The following is a 21,010-nucleotide window of genomic DNA, read 5'->3' on the forward strand; positions in this document are numbered from 1 at the left end:
AAATTAATTGCTTACCTAAAAATAGTTATATCACTTAAAGGAAATTGAAAGCTTGATCCTATTTTAATTATGTAGCTTGCACTGGATTTGTTATCATATAGAAGCAGCTTTGGCAAAAAGTGAGAGGTAAAGGAAATCGTCTCTGGTACAATATGTTTCTCATAATACCAACTCATGTCTACAGATCATTTTCCCGACAGTCTCAATTCTAGAATCTAACACAGGAAGGAAGAAAACCCAAGGGGAGCAAAACGAATCTCAGGACAGCCCAAAGAGCGAAGGTCTGCTTGTCTCCACAGTGCAATGTGGACATCCACTGCCTAGGAGAGCTCATCAAATCCTGATTCAGAACCTGCCTTCTCTAATTTTATACACAAGTCTAGTACATTTGCTCCCTGGTTTCCAAGCTCATAGCATGTGAAAAGTAATACACATAAAAGGTAGCTAATAATGTAATATACCAAAAATGACAGAATTGTACACTTGAGATGGGAAATTGTTTGGTATGCGAAGTAGATCTCAATAAAGCTGTTAAAAATGGGGAGCTGGAGAACTGCAGCACAGTGGGTGACAATGTGGACTTTGGGGTCTGGTGCCATCTCTGCCACGGCTCTAACCTCAGGCATTTCACTCGCAGCTTCTCTGGCTTTCCTTTCCTCTTCCATAAAATGGGGAGAATAATATAATCTCATAGGGTTGCTGGGGGGCCTGAAGAAGAATGCCCAGAAAGTCTGCAATAAACACTGGCTCGTGTTAGCTTATAGAGGCAGGCCCAGCAGCCAGGAAAGTCAGTTAACAAAAACTACAAAATGCAGACACAAAGAACTAAAGAAGCATAACCATGTGGGCTTACTCAACATAACACCAAATTCCCTGATGTCTCTGAAGTTACCTACCTCACGATGGCAAATGACAAACATTGATGTTTATAAAAATGAGTGTTTATAATGACAACAGGTTATTGAGAAAAGATTACACGATAATATTTATTCATTCTCAGAACAAATATGGTCCTTGCACCATAACAGAGATCAATTAAAAACACCATCGTAGCCCCTGCCTAAGAGTCCAAAGGCTCAGAACTGGGAGCCTTGGAGAAGGTACTAGTAGGACCTAAACCTCCACCTTCCAATCTACAATGCACAGCACATATGAGATCTGCCTTCCCTTCCCTCTATGGCCCTGGTATCAAGAGAGACAAGAGACATGAGATCACTTTAAAGGAGTTATTTGCTACACATTTAAAAGATTTATTATTTGAGAAAGACCCTCATCAAGTTGTAAATTTCAGTCAGACCGTAGGCAATGGCTTCCCTCCCCCAACCCCTCTTCTCTTTGTGGTGCCATGTTAGGAAATGCTACTCCTCTGAGTTGTTTCACCTCTTAATTTCTTTGCAGGAGGGGGGATTCTTACTAGTTTTTGAAAAGGATGCTTATTACAGAGCTAAATAGGTACAAATAATGTTCATTTCACAGCGTCAACTACCATGAGTGCCTTTACAGTACATGGCACTGTATTATTATTAAAATTAATATCTAGAAGCCATAATTAAGGAAGTACACAAATATCTAACCACTGAAAGACGTTTATTACAGCATTATTTATAATAGCAAAAGATTAAGCAGAAGCTGAATGTCTCACAATGGAAAACTGATTAAATAAATCTTGGTACACCTACACACCGGCATATGAGCGGATCATATTTAGCAACATGGGAAGCTGTTTACAAGATACTGCTAGATAGAAAAAGACACAAATTATAGAATAATTTCTATAGACTGAGACACAAATTATAGAATAATTTCACTTTTTTCAAATATATATATATATATATTTAGAAGGAACATATATACATGTTTAGAAGGAAGTCTGAAAGGATATATACCAACAATGTTAACACTGGTTCTCACTAGGTGGCAGACTCCTTTTTGCTTATCAGTATTTTTTATAATGCTTAAAATGAACGTGCATTACTTGTACACTAAAGACTCATAAAATTAAGACAAATCTGTTTGAGAATAAGAGAATACATTAATGGAAACATTTAATGCACGTTGATTATTTCTCTACCCAGCGATATTTTATTATAGTTTGTATCTTATTTATACACGAAATAAGATCTCTTTCCCATCACTTCCTTTTGTATTTTTACATGAGCTTTTATGAAAAGAACCGACTATCAGATATTAATGATTTCACATTAAAGGCACATATGTTTTCTGGGTGTAAGCAAAGCTCTGAGACTTAGCCCACAGCCGGGTGGTTAAAAAGTATACTGAAAAGAACATACTACCATGCTTAATAGTACCTAATAGTAGATCTCTAAATATGTAGAGGTGATGGGGAACTTAGTCTTTCCTATAAAAGCTATTTTAGGAAAAATAAATATAAATTGGTGGCCACAATAAAGTAAGAAGGATCAATAACATGACTAAATAAAAAGTTAGGAAATTCTGTCTGCTCTACAGTGGACACTCATTCATTCAGAATAACGGGGACTACTGGATCAAGATGGTAACCAAGCATGGTGGAAAGGGCACAGTTGTTTAATTTTCTCTGTTTCAAATCCCATGGAATACACCTACATACACAAATGACACAGTAGGTGCTCAATAAATATGAACTGAATGAATACATGAACAAAACTGAGTCAGGCGACCCTAGCCCAGTTGTCCTTGTGAGCAAGGCATGTATTATTAGCAAGACAGCCAGCCAGGGTAGGGGTGTAGTCTGTGGCTATGGTACAGAAGAGCATGTCCAAACAGAGCACAGGAAGACTGAACTTGTAACCCTAGCTTCATTAGCACCATGTTCTAACAACATGAGCTAAAGAACATACTTTCAAGTACAATTTATATCGTGAAGATATGGACACTAGTAACTAGAGAAGTAAATTTTTAAAAAATCATTAATAAGGCATTTATTAATTTTAATGGGTAAAATAATAGTGCTATAGTGGAAAAACATGACAGACACTGCCTTAGCAGAATAATCACAGTTAACATCACTAATAATGGGACAAATCAACAGCATGTCTCCTAAGGTGGTGCACTGAGAACACAGCATCACTTCTGCGGTTTTATGGCTAGAAGTGTGTTAACAAGTGAATTTAAAAAAAATTACAATTCATATTAGGCTGACAGAATACAAAGTATTGCACAAATATCCTTTTAAGGAAAAAAATGTCTAGACTTGAAGAAGGCAAGGTGACATTAAGTCTTAATTTCTTCAACCTTTGTTTTTAAACATTTACTTAGTAGGAAAAAAAAAAAACCCAATGTACTTATGACAGACCCTGAAAATTAGCAGGGGAGAATATCTAAATTTTTAGTCAATTTTTGTCAATGTTGGACAGTATGACATGCCCATTAATATTTAAGGACCAAAAGAGAGCTTTGTGAACTAGGTGCAATGATACCATATGGATACTGTCTGGAATAATCTATACTTGACTCCAGTTAGACAATGGTATTGGGGCAGCCTGCAAAGGTGATGGGGGTGAGCTCATGGTGAGTATATGTCAAAGTCTGTGCTGACACACTCTATAACAAGACAGTGTGTTCTTTCCAGCATGATTTATCTGACATTTATCAAGAGCCTATCATATAGTATCACGTATTGTGCCACAAAGACGAAAGTCATAAGGAGCCTGTCCTTCCTTGCTTCCTTCCACACAGCACTTGGTTCCCATTACGTGCAGCCCCTCTCTCGTAGAGAGCTCTTTACTTGCATTCATTCTCGATCCTTAGTTGCTAGCTCCTAGAAGGCAGGTGACGGCACACTTCTTCTCCAATCTGGTATGGTGCTTTGCACTCAGAAAGCACTTGGTAAGTATTTTTGGGGACAGAATTCCAAAAGGACCGTTCTCTAAGTTATACGACTACCATTCTTATGGACTAAAAGGTGCTCTTCGAGAGAAACATTAATTGCAGTACTCACTGGAATTCGATTTCGGGACCTGAAAGTTGCAACTCTCCGGAGGTCATCATCTGAGGCACGATACGGAACCACCAAAAGAGCAGGGTAAGTGTCACAGAGCTCATAGCACTTATTAATAAAAGTGATTCTCCAATGGTGATTGGGCAAGCCCTGTGAGGAAAAAAAGGCAATTCAAGTCAGTATTGCTTGACTTCATCTCTGGATTTGGCCTTGGGCCTCTTTTCTTCCTTCTAGCAATATGTGCACATGCCTCTTTGACCACAGGGTGATGACGGTCTACCTATTTATAATAAGGGTGCCAAATCAATAATCCAGACAACGTAAGAACACAAGACAAAACATTGGTGGTTTTTACAGTTCTAAACTATAATTTGTAAATACAGATTCTCTTGAATTCAAAGGAACTCATCTCCCTTTATTTTGTGTCCACATATTCTTTACTACCTGTACCACACAGATAAACCCAAGTTCATCCCCCGCCCATGCACCCCTCCCATCCCCTAAAAAATTACCCTGCTTCATCTTAATCTGGGTCTAACTGAGGGTAGAAAAGAGATCAGGCAACTTCCTCTCCCTGCTCAAAATAGAGTGAACGCTTCAGTCTGCTCCAAAGTGGAAAGAGGCTGAGCTCATGAAGAAAATCACAGAGGGGAAGTAAAAGGAAAACCCCTCTGGGGAGGCTCATTTCGCCACCTCCGATGAGTTTTTTTCAATCAAGTTGATCGGAATCGAAGATCGCCCTATAGGTTGTGTTAGAAATACAGTCATTTGCATTTTAAGCAGACTGTTAATGTGACAGGGAGACACAGAAGACACCTCCCACCCTATCATCTCCCCACAAAATTGTATTTAGTATGGAAAAGATTCAGAGGTGGTGGAATATTCTCTCCCCATTCTCACAAATGCACAGATACACACATGAAAGTGAGCTATGTGGGTGTTTGCTTTGGGGACAGACATTGTACCTTTTCTTTAGGTCTGGCCCTAGAGACCACGGACCAAACAGATGTTGAGTCTGATGCTGAGTCCAATTAGACAGTTATAAGTCCCATCAGAAAGTTATAAGAAAAAAAGATTGAATATAATGGCAGTGTAGAACAAAATACCTTCAACAGTTCATATATGCATGCAATCCTAAAAACAGGAACTGTTTTATTTCAAGCTAGAAGCTTTGAACTAAAAAAAAAAAAGTCTTAATGTTATCAATAACACTTCAAAAATTAGGTAAAAATATTTTAATACATCATTTACAGAGGCCTCCAAAACATGCAAAATGTTTTCATGGTCCTTCTTCTGCCTCAATAGCTAGTCCAGAACAGAAGCCATTAAAATGGGAGGAGCGCAAAGCCTTAGAAAACTCAACAGTCTAAACATGACTTATGGAAGCAACAGGATATACTATTTCACATGTGTTCTAGAGCTAAACTCCTGCACCCAAATTCCAGAGTGTCAAATCTGTTCATGAATATGCAAACCGTTGATTAAGACTAAAACAGGAAATCAATCCAGGTTTTTCATGGTGAAGGTGGTGACTAGATGGTTCTTCTCAAGTCTAGGGTTCTATGATTTTACTTTATATTCACTAACTTTTCATATAAAGCAAATGGGCTTGATCTGATTCTCAAATCTCATCCAACAAAACTTTTCAATTATCTTAAGAGCTTTGTAGAACAAGAATTGTGAATAATCCCATTGTACAACTCCTAGCTGTCTATAAATTTGGTTATACCAGAGGTCAAACTGTGGCTCTTGTTACATATTATGCACAGAATTCCCTTTACAAAAATACTGCAAGAGACTTTTGTTCCTGAACAGCAACATGAGACCAAGCCTCTTGCCTTTATTATAGCAAATAAACATGCATGTAGGTGACATTCACGTAAGAGAGCAGTAAAGGCAATTATAATGTACACTTATCAAAGCTTTCTTGAAAAAGACATCACTACAGGGAAACAGTTTTAATTCATTTGAATCTGCAAACTGAAATGAATATAATTTAAATCTAGCTGCAAGTAATAGTTAAGCTCCCAAACATGCATATACATAGCAACATCAAGTCCTAAAGTGTAACTTCTAAAATGTTTGGCTTTTCTAAATCCTAAGTATTTAATTCATTTCATAAACAACACAAAATTGATGCTCTTCATATAGGGAAGGAAATAGAATTTAGTGATCCAGCCTTCCATGCAGCTTGCATATGGCAATGGAATGAGCTTATAAGTTATACAGTAACAGATAGAATGAGATATATTGTACAAAATGTGGATAATATCACCACCATGGAAAAGATATTTAGCAAGGATGTTGCTGATCTTCAGAAAGCATGGCTGATGACATACTGTCATAATGCATGTTTCAGGTTCATCACATAACAGACAATAGCATCTAACAACTTACCTGCCTCCTGTATTCTTCCACTGGATTGTAAACTGTCCATCCATCCACGTTAAACTTTTCTTCATTTAAAAATGCAAATAATGGCTAGAAAAGGCAAAAAATAAATAAAGTTCAGTGTGAAAGAATAGTCTACTATTATAGTACATCCTTTGATTTCTCGCAAAATAAATTTCGCCAGATTTGCTGACCATGAAATTACAACCCAAACCAAGACTTATAACAAAACAACAACAACAACAACAATAACAAAAACGGTGGAAAACTCAGATCAGACTTACGCTAACTTCTATCTTGAGTAATAGAAAGAAGCCTCAATTTTCTATGGCTATAAATCTCTCAATTGTTCTTTTAATGATGTTCCACAAAAAAATCAGATTACCAGACCAAAAAGTGCCTATCAATTTTAAACAGTATTAGCAATTGATCAGGTACAAGCCACTAAAAAGAAAGAAGGAAAGGAAGAAAAATAAAATTCATGAATTATTGTTAAAACGGTGCAACTGTCTCAAAAGGGAACAATGACGTGTTTAGTTTTTAAAAAGACAGGATATTAAGAAAACTCTGAGTTAACTGTTCTCTGTGAATTCTGAATCAATGCCCTGGTTTCTGTGAAATGGCAGGACTCAGACCTCTCACTTCTTCTCTATCTATATTCACCCTCAAAGTGCTGTTGATACATTTGATAGCCCCAAATACCATCCATATTCTAGTGACTAGTAAGGACCTATCATTCTCCAGCATCCCCTCTGAATTCCAGACCTGGCTATCCAAGTGTCCACTCTACCACCCCACCAGACTGCCTAAGAGGCATCTGGAGAACTGTCAACACATCCAAAGCCAAACACCCTTGGCTTCCCCTACCCAGTCCTGCTCTTCCCACAGTCTCCCCATTTCAGTACATGACAGCCCCGTCCTTCCAGCTGATTGAGCTGAAAACCTTGGATTCATCTTTGTCACCACATGGCTACCACCCTGGTCCATGCCTCCATGATCTCTTACTTGGTTGATTACAAAAACCTAACTGCTCCCCTGCTTTCATCTTTGTACTTCTCAAATCAGGGTGACAGTGTCATAGGTCAGATCAAGTCCTTTCCTTGCCCCAAATCCTCCTGTAGCTTTCTACTTTGTGAGGGGTAAAGGTGGAAGTCCTTCCAATGGCTTATGCAGCTGTCTGCCATCTGGCCGTCTCCCCCACCACGCCTCTGCTCTCAGACTCACTTGCTCCATGGGAGTCACACCTGCCTCCTGTGCCACTCCCTGAAGGCACCAAGCACATGCCATTCTCAGGGCCTTTGCGGCTACTATTCCATCTGCCTGGAATTCTTTTACCTCATGGCTTCTTGTCTTACTTCTCTCACATCTCTGATCCAATAATCTTAATCAGTAAGACCTTCTCTGACACCCTACAGAAAAACATGTTACCCTCAAACAGCATTCCCTATTCCCATCTGATTTTCCCTATCGCTTATGATCATTTGCCATATTACATATGTACTTGTTCACTGTACATATATACTATCCCGTCCCCTAGAACATGGGCTCCATGAAAGTACACACTTGCTTCATTCCCATCCTTTATCCCCAGTAACTACAATGGCGCCTGGTCAGAGGGAGGCAGAACACAGGCTCGCTGACCGAATGAAGACATGAAGGCCCACACAGCCCCTGTACAACCACCTTCTCTGGAGGCGCTGCGTCTGGGCACTTTTCCTCTATGTAGCTCCCTCCCCATCCATTTTCCTCTGTCATCAGACTAATCACTTTGAACACCAGTGTTCCCTCCCCTACAACACAGTGTATTTCTGGAAAAGCATCTTTCAGCAGCAACAGTTTTCTGCATGTGAATGGCAAGAAGTTTAAGGTGAAAACTGCCCAAGAACATGCTCTCCAGAATGTCTTCTCAAACTTTCCCAAGCACGCAGCACGCTCTGCAGGTCTCAACTCTGGCAGCGCTAGGCCTGAGTGCTGTTTATTCTGGATGGCTGGCATGATAAGCACGCACTGATAATGACGCTGACCTAGCTAAGCAATGCACTGAGGCTTTAACCTGACACTGAATCCACAGCGATGCTTACTTATTCCGTACCACTGGGGAAAATAAGTGATTTCGGTTAAGTTTAACTTAAAGACAGAGGGATTTGGGGTGAAAATAGCACTAAAATGTTTGGTGCACTCCTTTATCCATAAACAGAATATATGGGACATGCCTAAGCATTCTCTTGGCAATATATCATTACTGTGAACATCTGATACTACACTGGTCAGTACTTGGCACAGGTAAACATTCAGGATTGTTGAATGATTTGAATGATGTGCTGTTAACATGGTTGTAGATGGTTTGAGACCTAAGGCTCTACTATCACTTTAGAAGAAAACCTAGAACTTGCTTTCTTGAAATAAGTTCCTGACTTCAACATGATTTTTGTTCATTTGTTTGTTTTTAGTTATTTGCATCTTTCCCATGAAGCTCAAGTGAATATGGCAGCTTTTAAAAACCAAAGTGAAAAATTCCTAAATTGAAGGCCCAGATAAAGCTTTCCTTCCAGAAAAAAATCATCATGTGTAGTAATGCTATCAGTATTAACTTTCAAGCAGTATTTTCAACCTAAGTTACTATTTTTTTTTTTTTTTGAGACGGAGTCTCGCGCTGTGTCACCCAGGCTGGAGTGCGGTGGCGCGATCTCGGCTCACTGCAAGCTCCGCCTCCCAGGTTCACGCCATTCTCCTGCCTCAGCCTCCGAGTAGCTGGGACTACAGGCGCCCGCCACCACGCCCGGCTAGTTTTTTGTATTTTTAGTAGAGGCGGGGTTTCACCATGTTAGCCAGGATGGTCTCGATCTCCTGACCTCGTGATCCACCCGCCTCAGCCTCCCAAGGTGCTGGGATTACAGGCTTGAGCCACCGCGCCCGGCCCTAAGTTACTATTTTTTAATCACTAATGTTAAAGCACCTTCTTATTTTTGCTTCCAATATTCCTGTATCTTACATGAAAAATTTCTAAGTTTACGAAATTGTTATCAGAAGATCAAAGTTATATGGCCTAAACAAAAATTATCTACATAACTTCCTTAATATGTTTTATAAGAGAACCTGAACAGAAGCAACATCAAATTTTTTTTTTGTCATTAGTATGAGACTGAGACAATGTCCCCATGGTAACCACACATCAGGTGGCCTCTCTCATGAGATCACTTCTACAATGACACTTCACATTCTGACTAATACCCAGAATGAGTCAACTAACTGGTATCCTTTAATCCGAAACATGCCTATTAGAATTGGTGACAAAAACAACTCCCAGTTTACTCTTGATGCTAAGAGCCAGGCTTGGACCCCAAATATTTCAGGACGAATTATGAATCGCACAACAGCCAAATATTTCTCCTCATGAAGTACACAGTAACATATCTAATATTGCATTGGAGCTTAGGGTAGAAGAGACTGGGTGCTTAAACCAATATTTTCACCATTCCAATAAATTAGCTTACAAACACAAAAAAACATTTTTCAAAAAGCATTACTAGGTGGTGTTTATGTGGTGTTTTTCTTTAAAAACTAAGTTTTCCATAAGCTACTTGGTTTAACTGAAGTGAGCAGTCTGAAAGAGCCAATGCCACCATTTTCTAAACTTGAAAGTATGAGGAATGGCCGGGCGCGGTGGCTCAAGCCTGTAATCCCAGCACTTTGGGAGGCCGAGACGGGTGGATCACGAGGTCAGGAGATCGAGACCATCCTGGTGAACACAGTGAAACCCCATCTCTACTAAAACTACAAAAAACTAGCCGGGCGAGGTGGCGGGCGCCTGTAGTCCCAGCTACTCGGGAGGCTGAGGCAGGAGAATGGCGTGAACCCGGGGGTGGAGTTTGCAGTGAGCTGAGATCAGGCCACTGCACTCCAGCCTGGGCGACAGAGCGAGACTCCGTCTCAAAAAAAAAAAAAAAAAAAAGAAAGTATGAGGACTTACTTTTCAGACATATTTTCTTTTTTTCTTAAAGATTAAGAGAATATAGGCTCTCAGAGTAACATAAAGTTGGATTATTACAAAAACAAAAACAAATAACAGAACACATTCATCTGTACCTCATTATCAAAAAGTATAAAATTCCTTACAAGTGGCAACTTGTTACAAACCTAATTAAAGCTCCTCTTTCAAAATTGTTAAAGCCTAAAGTGAATAGGTTATATGTCTTGAGATTTTTAGCTGTCATTTACTTTCTCTTCCAGACAATGTATTCTTTAACACTTTATTAATGTGTTGACACTTTCAACTATTATTCTTAAATATAACCTTGGGCCAAATTTTGACCCTTAATTTGGGAACTCTAAATCACATGGAGAGAGCTGGCTCTAGAGTATTTTCCATTATAACTATCAAGCAGGGCGTCTTGTTTGCTAAATGGGTAATGATAAAGCTTACTCAATGAACATGTCCAAGTACTGATTTCATCGCCTATGGAAAATTCAAGAATGATTCGGTCCCAGTTGAACAAAGTCTTAGGCAGAGAAGACATTTTGCTGAGCATCACCTTTCAGTTGATGCTTCAGCAAGTCCTACATGGCTTTTTTCTAGGGTGCAGTCCTTATCTAGGGCTCTGCCTCAGAATCGGGGGTGAAGTGGGCTGTTTTTTCCAGATACTAAACCATGCCCTGTGCCCTGCCTCACCCCTACTGAACGAGAATCTCTAGGGGGTGACTTTCTACCTCCTTGGTCCTAGAAGGGCCATGTGGGATGTACCAGAACTCTCAGGAATGTAGCCTAAGGATTCTGTGTGGTCAAGCTGTTAGGGAGCTCTTTAGTTTGTTTTAGATTATTTTGAAATAATTATAGATTCACAAGAAGTAAATCTTCAGCCAGCCTCTCCAGGTGTTAACATCTTGTATAACTTTTAGCACAATATCAAAATCAGGAAACTGACAGAAAATACTCTCAAATGGCCACCCTCACCTTCCTCAAGTGAGCAAGTCACATCTTCCTTAATTTTGCTCTGTATTAGTATTTGGGCGTTTCATCAATTCACAATTCACTAGATCCCTACTAGTCAGGAGATACTGTACATGGAGACTTTTTTTTTTTAAGCAATCATGTGCATTGTTTCCAGATTAAAAATAGCACAATGTAACATTTGAAAAATGTTAAAGGACAAACTTGAGATGAAACTCTCTGATTTCACACCAGGGATAAAAAACAGCTCTGACATAGGGAATATAACTTGTCATTTTAATTTAGCTACATTTATCATTGTAACTTCTAGGGGTAAAGACTCTGAAATGACAATAGATTTTAGCTTTCACTTAATTAGCCATTATTTTTAAATGGCACCTATATAAAGATGCACTGATTTCCTTAAAACATCTAGATTGGATTTTTTGTTTATTTAGCAGAATCTATAAATATTAAGCAACTCTTGAGTTTCCTTTGAGGATGGACAGCTGTCTGTCACTGTTATAGGCTCTCTCCAGCTCATAATCAGGGGAATAAATTGATAAACTATGAACATTTAAAAGTGTTTTCAAATGATGTTAACAGCACGCAATGGCAAAATTGATGAACATGATTTTTCAGGAAGATGACTCTTAATGACCTATGTTCTCCAAATACCTAAACTTAAAACTTCAGGGAACCACTTACTAACTGCTTCTGTTTTGTTTGTTTGTTTGTTTGTTTTTGTTTTTGGAGACAGAGTCCTGGCTCTATCGCCCAGGATGAAATGCAGTGGTGCCATCTTGGCTCACTGCAACCTCCGCCTCCTGGGTTCAAGCAATTCTCGTGCCTCAGCCTCCAGAGTAGCTGGGACTACAGGCACGCATCACCATGCCCGGCTAATTTTTTTGTATTTTAGTACAGACAGGGTTTCACCACATTGCCCAGGCTGGCCTTGAACTCCTGAGCTCAGGTAATCTACGACCCTTGGCCTTTCAAAGTGCTTGGACTACAGGCGTGAGCCACCACATCTGGCCTAACTGCTTCTTTCTGGATTAAATTTTGTAACGTTTGAACAGGAATTGAAGCTAGCTTTTTTTTTTTTTTTTTTTTTTTTTTCCGAATTTGATTTCTGAAATTAAAGACACTCATCTTTTTAAAAAGCTTCCATCTACCATTTAAGGATACAGTAATGTAAAATTACCCCATTTTCATCTTTTAGATTAAACTTTAGAAACAAGACTTGTTCATGTAAGAAAAAAATGCTTTCATTAAAATTGGAGGGGAAAGTCTAAAATTTTAAAGAACCATAGGACGTACTGATATTTGCTAAAGCTTATAATTCTAACGCCCTAATGCTAGATAATGCTTTCTGTGTATTTCACACGACTTGACACAGTAAGTTCATTTATATCAGTTTTGATGCAGTTATTCCAAAAACCTGACAAAAGTTAAACAGGTCAAAAGCAGCTAGCACATAAATTACCATTTATACTTCTGTTTGCATAAACAATTCTCCTAATCCTATTTCTACTACTGACTAAATCAGTACCTCTGGGGGAAATGGCTTGATATTCCTGTGTCATCATTGTCTTCATATATAAACGTACATATTTATTTATTCAGGAAAGGACCACAAATGTACATTTGAAATGTCATTTGAAACTATTCTGGAAAAAAGAATATTCTTTACAACTTGTCCACTATCGTAATCATTTAAGGTTGAGATTTCTGAGGGTTCATAAATTGTCCCTCTTCTCACTATAGTTCTCTCTCCTGGCAATTTTGGCCACATCTATGCAAATGCTAATGACATGATGTGGATGTGATCCAGGCCTACCAAATAAAGCTCTCCCCAAGCCAGAGCTCTGGATCTATGTAGTCATCTGTCTCCCAGGTATCTCTGCCTGGCTGTCTCACAGACACTCTTAACTCAACATATCCAAAATGGAACTTGCCACCTCTTCCTCACTCCCTTCCTATAGTCCCCATCTCAACCACTGGCCCCACCATCAGTCTGGTTATCCAGGGTGGATTCTTCCCTCTCTATCATCCCATCCTCCCTCATAACTACATTCAGTCAACCACCAAATTCTGATTTTACCATCTGAATCTTTCTCAAAAGCATCATCTGGAATCCCTGTCCACTGCCCCATTTCAAGCCCCCATCATCAAGGACTGAGGTGACTAACAAAAATCCCCAGAAATGGTCTTCCTCTCTCCTCCACTCCCGTCCCCTCTACCTACTCTGCACACACTGCAGCCCAGCAATCTTTTTGAAATGGAAATTTAATCATGCCACATTACTGCTTGAAACCATTAAATGGATCCCTTCACCTTCAGATAAAAAGCAGACGTTCTGAGTGGGGAATGTTAGGCTCTGCAACCTTTGGCCCAGCCTCCTCTGCCCCCAGTACTATCTCCTGTTGGTACCCCCACATGCACGCTGTACTCCCGGACACCAAACTGCATGTGGGTTCAGCCTGCATCTGTGCGGCCTCTTTGCATGCCCACAGACTGTTCCTTCAGTATGGCATGTCAATTTCTGCCTGACAAATGCTCCTACTCATCTTTAAGAATCTGACTCCTCTAGGAAGCCCTCCTTTGTGTTCCTGTGACATCCTGTGCACCACTCACTGTATCATATGCATCTGTTTGTTTGCATTACCCAGGAAAACAGCACTCCTTGGGAACAGGAAGTGGGTATCAGCTCTAGATCCCTGAGCACAGCCATAATGTAGCATTCTGTAATTGCTTAAGCAACAGTAGAAAGGAAAAGAAAAAGAAGAGGAACAAGGGGAGGCTGGTTCTACCATACAGTGCAACATCTTATAAAGCTTCAATAGTTAAAAGAGCACACCTGGTGCATGAATAGAATAATTAACGCAAGACGAGAACCTCTTAGAAATAAAATCAAACACACAGAGGAATTTAGTATGAGATAAGGACAGTACTTCAAATCAGCAAACTAGTCAACAAATGATATTGCAACAGGAGGGGAAGAAAAAGTTGGATTCATATCTTATACTTTAACTCCAAATAAATTCCAAATAGATGAAATACTTAAATCTTAAGGAAGAAACCAAATTACTAGAGGAATATGAGATAATTTATTTTATTTATTTTGTTATTTTTTTTGGAGATGGAGTCTCACTCACTCTGTCGCCCCAGCTGGAGTGCAGTGGAGCAATCTCAGCTCACTACAAACTCTGCCTCCCAGGTTCGAGTGATTCTCGTGCCTCAGCCTCGCAAGTAGCTGGAATTACAGGCATGCACCACCACACCCAGCTAATTTTTGTATTTTTAGTAGAGACAGGGTTTCGCCATGTTGGCCAGGTTGGTCTTGAATCCCTGACCTCAGGTGATCTGCCTGCCTCAACTTCCCAAAGTGCTGGGATTGCAAGGCATGACTCACCATACCTGGCTGAGATAATTCCTTATAAGTCTGAGTAGGGAAGATCTTCCTCATTGGGATATAAAGCCGAGAAGCTATAAAAGAAAAGTGTGCAGAAGAATTAACATGGCAGGCCTGAGGCTGCTCTCCTTAGAAAGGCCTGCTTACATGGCTGGCCCTTGCCAGACACTTGGTAATTTGGATTTCAGCAGAGTTCTCACCATTCCCCACTGGTAAGATTGGTTCACTGTGCCTAAACTGTTTGTATAAACAATGTGGTTTACACTGAACTCCTGCTTTTCTTCTGGAAGCCTGGAATTTTCCTTTGTGCTAGGCAGTGGGTGCTTACATGGTCAGCCCTAATAAACACTGTGGACACAAAGTCTCTAATGAGCTTCCCAGGTGGGCAGCATCTCATATGTGCTGCACAACTCATTGCTGGAGGAATTAAGTGCATCCTGTTTGATTCCACTGGACAAGAACTCTGGAAGCCTGTGCCTGGTTTCCTCCGAATTTCAACCCATGTGCCTTTTCTCTTTGCTGGTTTTGTTTTGCATCCTTGTGCTGTAATAAGCCATACCTGTGAGTACAATCATATGCTGAGTCCAGTGAGTCCTCTTATTGAGTCACCACACGTGGGGGTGGTTTTAGAGCCCCTCAACACACAGACTCTCAAACGCTACCAAATGAATAGAAAACAATTCTCCATAGCAAAATCTATCATAAAGTCAAAAAACATACAGGAAAAATATTAGTCACTCATATCAAACATCACTACAGCTATTACATAAAAAGTACCTACAACTAACAAGAAAAAGACCAAACATCCAAACAAAAAATAGGTAAAAGATACAGAGAATGGAGAAATGCAAATACAGATAGCTCAAGCCTAAAGATATTCAATTTTACTCAAACAAGATAAATACAAAATAAAGCTTAAAGCTACATTTTCACCTATTAGATTGAAAAAGATTAAAAGAGGCCGGGCGTGGTGGCTCAAGCCTGTAATCCCAGCACTTTGGGAGGCCGAGACGGGCGGATCACGAGGTCAGGAGATCGAGACCATCCTGGCTAACATGGTGAAACCCCGTCTCTACTAAAAAAATACAAAAAAAAAAACCAAAAAACAAAAAACTAGCTGGGCGAGGTGGCGGGCGCCTGTAGTCCCAGCTACTCGGGAGGCTGAGGCAGGAGAATGGCGGGAACCCAGGAGGCGGAGCTTGCAGTGAGCCGAGATCACACCACTGCACTCCAGTCCGGGCGACAGAGCGAGACTCTGCCTCAAAAAAAAAAAAGAAAAAGAAAAAAGAAAAAGATTAAAAGATCAGAAAACATACTGGGTTGTTATGGTAAGCAGAATAAAGACCTCCCAGTCGGGGCTGGGGCTCACGCCTGTAATCCCAGCATGTTGGGAGGCCAAGGAGGGCAGATCACTTGAGGTCAGGGGTTCAAGACCAGCCTGGCCAACATGGCAAAACCCCACCTCTACTAAGAATACAAAAATTAGCCAGGTGTGGTGGCCCATGCCTGTAATCTCAGCTACTCGGGAGGCTGAGGCACGAAAATCGCTTGAACCTGGGAGGTGGAGGTTGCAGTGAGCTGAGATTGCGCCACTGCACTCCAGCCTGGGCAACAGAGCAAGACTCCGTTTAAAAAAATAAGAAGAAGAAGAAGAATGTCTTCCCAAAGATGTCTATGTCCTAATAATCCCTCAAACCTGTGTTACGTTACCATACATGGCAATGAGGATTTAAGGTAGCACACGGAATGAAGATCGTAGGGTAGAGAAGCACATTCACTGGGCAACGTCTATCGGTGGATGGAAATAGGTACATAACAGTGTATATAGCTCTCTACCATTAGTGTTAAGGGGGAAGGAATGTGAATCAGTTAAGTGTATAGGCCTAAACTATCACTGGGTGGAGAGGCAATAAACTGAAACCTTGGTTGTCTATGAGGAGGGAAATGAGGTGGCTGAAGTGTGCTGGGAGGGAGATATTTTTTCTGTATACCCTTTTACAGTTCCTGAATTGTCAATCATGAACATATATTATCTATTTACAACTTAAATTAAAAAGTAAATACTTATTGAATAAATGCTCTTTCTAAAAAGCAGAATATTCTCATTGATGTCTTGGTTGCTACTGATTCCGATTAATTCGCTCTATTTACATTAGTATATCCACTCGATAAACATTTACTGAGGCTCTACTATGAACAAGGTATGAAGTGGAGAAAAAGGCAAGGAAGACACAGCCTCTGTCCTTAAGGAGTTGGAAGTTATCCAAAGGAGAGAGATGAGGAGGGCACACAGAGACGAAAGCAGCAAGTGCCACAGGTGGGAGAGAGAAAGTACTATGAGGCCCAGAGAATGCCCACATTACTTCTTGACAGATGGGGCTTGGAGGGACGTTGTTGGTATCTGAACTACCCTGCAAGGATAAGACAACTCCGGACACGACAACCACAAGTTTGGCACTTGTGGCTGAGTTTGGCACAAACGGCAGCCAAACTCAGAGAATACATGGCCACTGGTGAACACCTCAGTCTACACTCACTCCACTAAGTGAAGACGGTAACAAAAAATGGAGAGAGGTGGGCCACACTGTGAAAGAGACAGAGGTCTGCCTGCACACCGACAGACAGGGAGGAACCAGCTGAAGTTTGGGGGCAAGGGTAGGAGACAGAATAGAACTAGAAAGACCTCCAAACAATGTTCCAACAGTTTAGAAGAGAGGAGATGAAGATATAAACTAAGTCAGGCTGGGGAGGCAGAATCCCCTGGATTTAGTACACGCTACGAAACAGGGGCCAGGTATGGTGGCTCATGCCCTGTAGTCCCAGCACTTTAGGGGGCAGAGGCAGTAGGACTTCTTGAAGCCAAGAGTTTGAGACCAGCCTGGGCAACACAGTGAGACACCATCTAAAAGAAAAGAAAAATAAATCAGCCAGGTGTAGAGTCATGGACCTGTGGTCCCAGCTACTGAGGAAGCTGAGGTGGGAGGACTGCTTGAGTCCAAGAGGTCAAGGCTGCGGTGAGCTGTGATCGCACCACTGCACTCCATCCTGGGTGACAGAGCAATACCCTGTCTAAAAAAAAAAAAAAAAGAAAAAAAAGAAAAGAAAACAAGAAAAGGAAGAAATGAAAACCTCTGATGGCCTTGATTTCGAATGTTCAAATGTGAATGAACAAGAGGATGATGATATCATTAAGAATAACTGGGAACGGGCCGGGCGCGGTGGCTCAAGCCTGTAATCCCAGCACTTTGGGAGGCCGAGACGGGCGGATCACAAGGTCAGGAGATCGAGACCAGCCTGGCTAATACGGTGAAACCCCGTCTCTACTAAAAAATACAAAAAACTAGCCGGGTGAGGTGGCGGGCGCCTGTAGTCCCAGCTACTCGGGAGGCTGAGGCAGGAGAATGGCGTAGACCCGGGAGGTGGAGCTTGCAGTGAGCTGAGATGCGGCCACTGCACTCCAGCCTGGGCGACAGAGCGAGACTCCGTCTCAAAAAAAAAAAAAAAAAAAAGAATAACTGGGAACACAGACGAGTGGGTTTCTGGGGCATATGAGAGTCATTTTAAACTGACCTTCGGTGTTGCTTGAAGTTCTGTAACAGCTACAGGGAAACATAAAGCTATAGATTTGGAAGCCATGCTTCTTAGAAAGGCAATGTTCGTGGACATGAGTTTGCCCAGGGCATAATTCAGAGCAAGGACAGACTTTTGTAGAAAACCCATGTCTAGATGGTAGAAGGATACAGAGGAGCCAGAAAAGAAGTGAGAGGCAGAGAATTTAGATCTCAGAAGCTATGGGGAAAGTTAGGTTTCAAAAAAAAGAGGGAGAGATATCTGCAAATGTGATGGTCTATATGCCATAATGGGACTTCTGATGAAAACACCTAAAAATGCTGGATATGACTGAGACTTTTTTTACTCAGAAGCCAAAAACTAACTGCAAACAGGAATGCAGACAGCAAGAGGAACACACCGGCTTTCACTTTTAGGCCACTTCCAGAACTGGTTTTCCTGGCCTCTTGGGGCACAGGAGATAGGGCCTGAAGACCTGGCCCACCCAAAATGAGGAGTCAAATTAGAAAGCTCCCAAGTGCTATACTCAGGGGAAGGATGAATGGGAAAGGACCACCTGGGGACTTCAAGCGAACCTTCCTGTCTAGATTATTGGTGCTGAGCAAGGGAGGAAACAAATCCCTACCACCATCCTCCACTAGAAATTTGTCATCACAAGTCAGCCCTTAAGTAGTATGTGGACCAAACTCACAAAACTTAGATGGTTCCCAAAACATCCAACGTGAGAATTTAATTCATAAGCGTCCCAAACCAGTTGTGCTTCAAGATGCCTGGCAGAAAGAAACACAAATCCTCTCTTGGTAAAACTGCCTTCAGTCATAGCCTCAGAGTATTCTCACAGATAAAGTTCCAAGGAATAGGAATTTGCAGGCAATGATCACAAGACACACCCACATCAGACACGAAGTGCCATGAGCCAGCAAACACACACACACCTGTGGTAGAAAAAGGCCACAGAGACTCCAGGTATTGTAATCATCAGATGCATATTATAAATTATATTTAATGTGCTTTCAGAAGTCAAAAAGAGGATAAGAAATCTGAGCACAGAAGAAGAGATTATAAATAATGGCCAAACAAATCTGAAAAACAATCAAATAGAACTTTTATAATTAAAAAAACATAACAATGGAAATTTTAGCAAACAAAAACTCAGATCAGGCACAGCTGAAATAGAAGATAAAACTGAAGAAATTACCCAGCTTACATCTCAGGAGAGACAAAGGAAAGTTCCATCCATCAGTATTCTTTAGATTTTATACATATTTTATAAATATCCTCTTGTATCTACTCAATATTTTAAAAGCACCACTTTGAAAGGAAGGGGTGGGATAGTTGAGAGTCAAACGATAGTGCAGTTGAAAAGCATATGGTCTAACAGACTACCAAGTTTTCTAACTTGTAGGGCCTTGGGTCATTTTCAGAAGAATCATTCCACTCCAGTGAGCGGGCTAGAAGTCTGGTTGCAATGAGTTATGGAGTGAGTGGATGCGGGCAGGGAATTCTATGCTTCTGACCATAGACAGCAATGCTACAGGAGACCAGGTGAAATGTCAGTTCCAGAGGACGGGCAATACGGAGAAGAACCAAGCACATTTCAAGGCTGAGAGGGAGAAGGTGGTGGAGACAGAGAGATCAATGAGAGTAGAGGACCAAGTCTTAGAGGAGGCAGGAAGGAAGGAGACTTAAAAGCATAACTAGTATGTCAATTTGCCAAGTTAACTGTTGATTCAAGAAAAAAAGTCCTGCCCAAAAAGGAAACAGAAAACCAAGAAATAACTTTTAGTCATCAGGCCACATCTAGGCTAAAAGCATGTGTATATGCACTTCATTTCAGTGTCCCTGTGAAAATGAGCTCTTTCTCTTTATGTAGTAATTCCATAATCAGCCCAGAAAGTAAGGGTCCACTAAATTTAAGCTTCGTTTAAAATTTCAAAGCAATTTATAAAAATTTCCACATTTCTGAGGCACAAAATAAAACATCCTATGTTGGCTGGGCGCGGTGGCTCACGCCTATAATCCCAGCACTTTGGGAGGCTGAGGTGGGTGGATCACGAGGTCAAGAGATCGAGACCATCTTAAAACGGTGAAACCCCGTCTCTACTAAAAATACAAAAATTAGCCGGGCCTGGTGGTATGCACCTGTAGTTCCAGCTACTCGGGAGACTGAGGCAGGAGAAGTGCTTGAACTGGGGAGGTGGAGGTTGCAGTGAGCCGAGATCGTGCCTCATGCCACTGCACTCCAGCCTGGTGACAGAGCAAGACTCCGTCTAAAACAAACAAACAAACAAACAAACAAACAAAGAAAAAACCATCCTATGTCCTATGTTAATTCTCCATTCACAGGATCGTTTATAGGATCATTTATACCTGTCGTTCAAATGATCATAAAAGATATATACCTCCATAATGCACTCTACTAACTTTTATGACAATTTTTTTACAAGTAAGCACAATTGGAGTAGAGCAGGAGAGGACACAGGGTAGATATGGTAGTGTTTAAGCCATATGGCAGGGCTTGATGTGGTTCACCAAAGCTAGGCAAAAATAAATAAGCAGCAAAGACTATGAAAACCAAAGGCAGCTGTAATAAACACCTGCAAATGCTGATGAGCCCTGCTCACAAAGGTGCTGCTGCTGTTTGGAAGAGCTTGCTTCCATCCTTTGCATGCAGTCTATCTAATGCACTACGCCAGCAGTCCTCAGAAGGCTGCTGGTCTCCACAGCAAAGGTCGTGCAACCCAGCTGCTTCTCTCCTGAAATTAGA

At 40.9% G+C, this 21,010-nt stretch overlaps 1 protein-coding gene across 5 annotated transcripts in view; it reads right to left on the reverse strand.

The window, feature by feature from the left end:
* Positions 1-21,010, reverse strand: part of LOC105495893 (myotubularin 1) — a 107,416-nt gene that overhangs the window by 26,396 nt on the left and 60,010 nt on the right. For all 5 annotated transcript variants that reach the window (XM_011765804.3, XM_011765808.3, XM_011765803.3 and 2 more), the window contains exons 7-8: positions 6,338-6,421; positions 3,941-4,090 (exon numbers count right to left, since the gene is read on the reverse strand). In XM_011765804.3, the coding sequence (XP_011764106.1) occupies positions 3,941-4,090; positions 6,338-6,421 (234 nt within the window). The remainder of the gene's footprint in view (positions 1-3,940; positions 4,091-6,337; positions 6,422-21,010) is intronic.

Source organism: Macaca nemestrina, chromosome X (assembly GCF_043159975.1).
Source record: "Macaca nemestrina isolate mMacNem1 chromosome X, mMacNem.hap1, whole genome shotgun sequence".
Taxonomy (NCBI): Eukaryota; Metazoa; Chordata; class Mammalia; order Primates; family Cercopithecidae; genus Macaca; species Macaca nemestrina.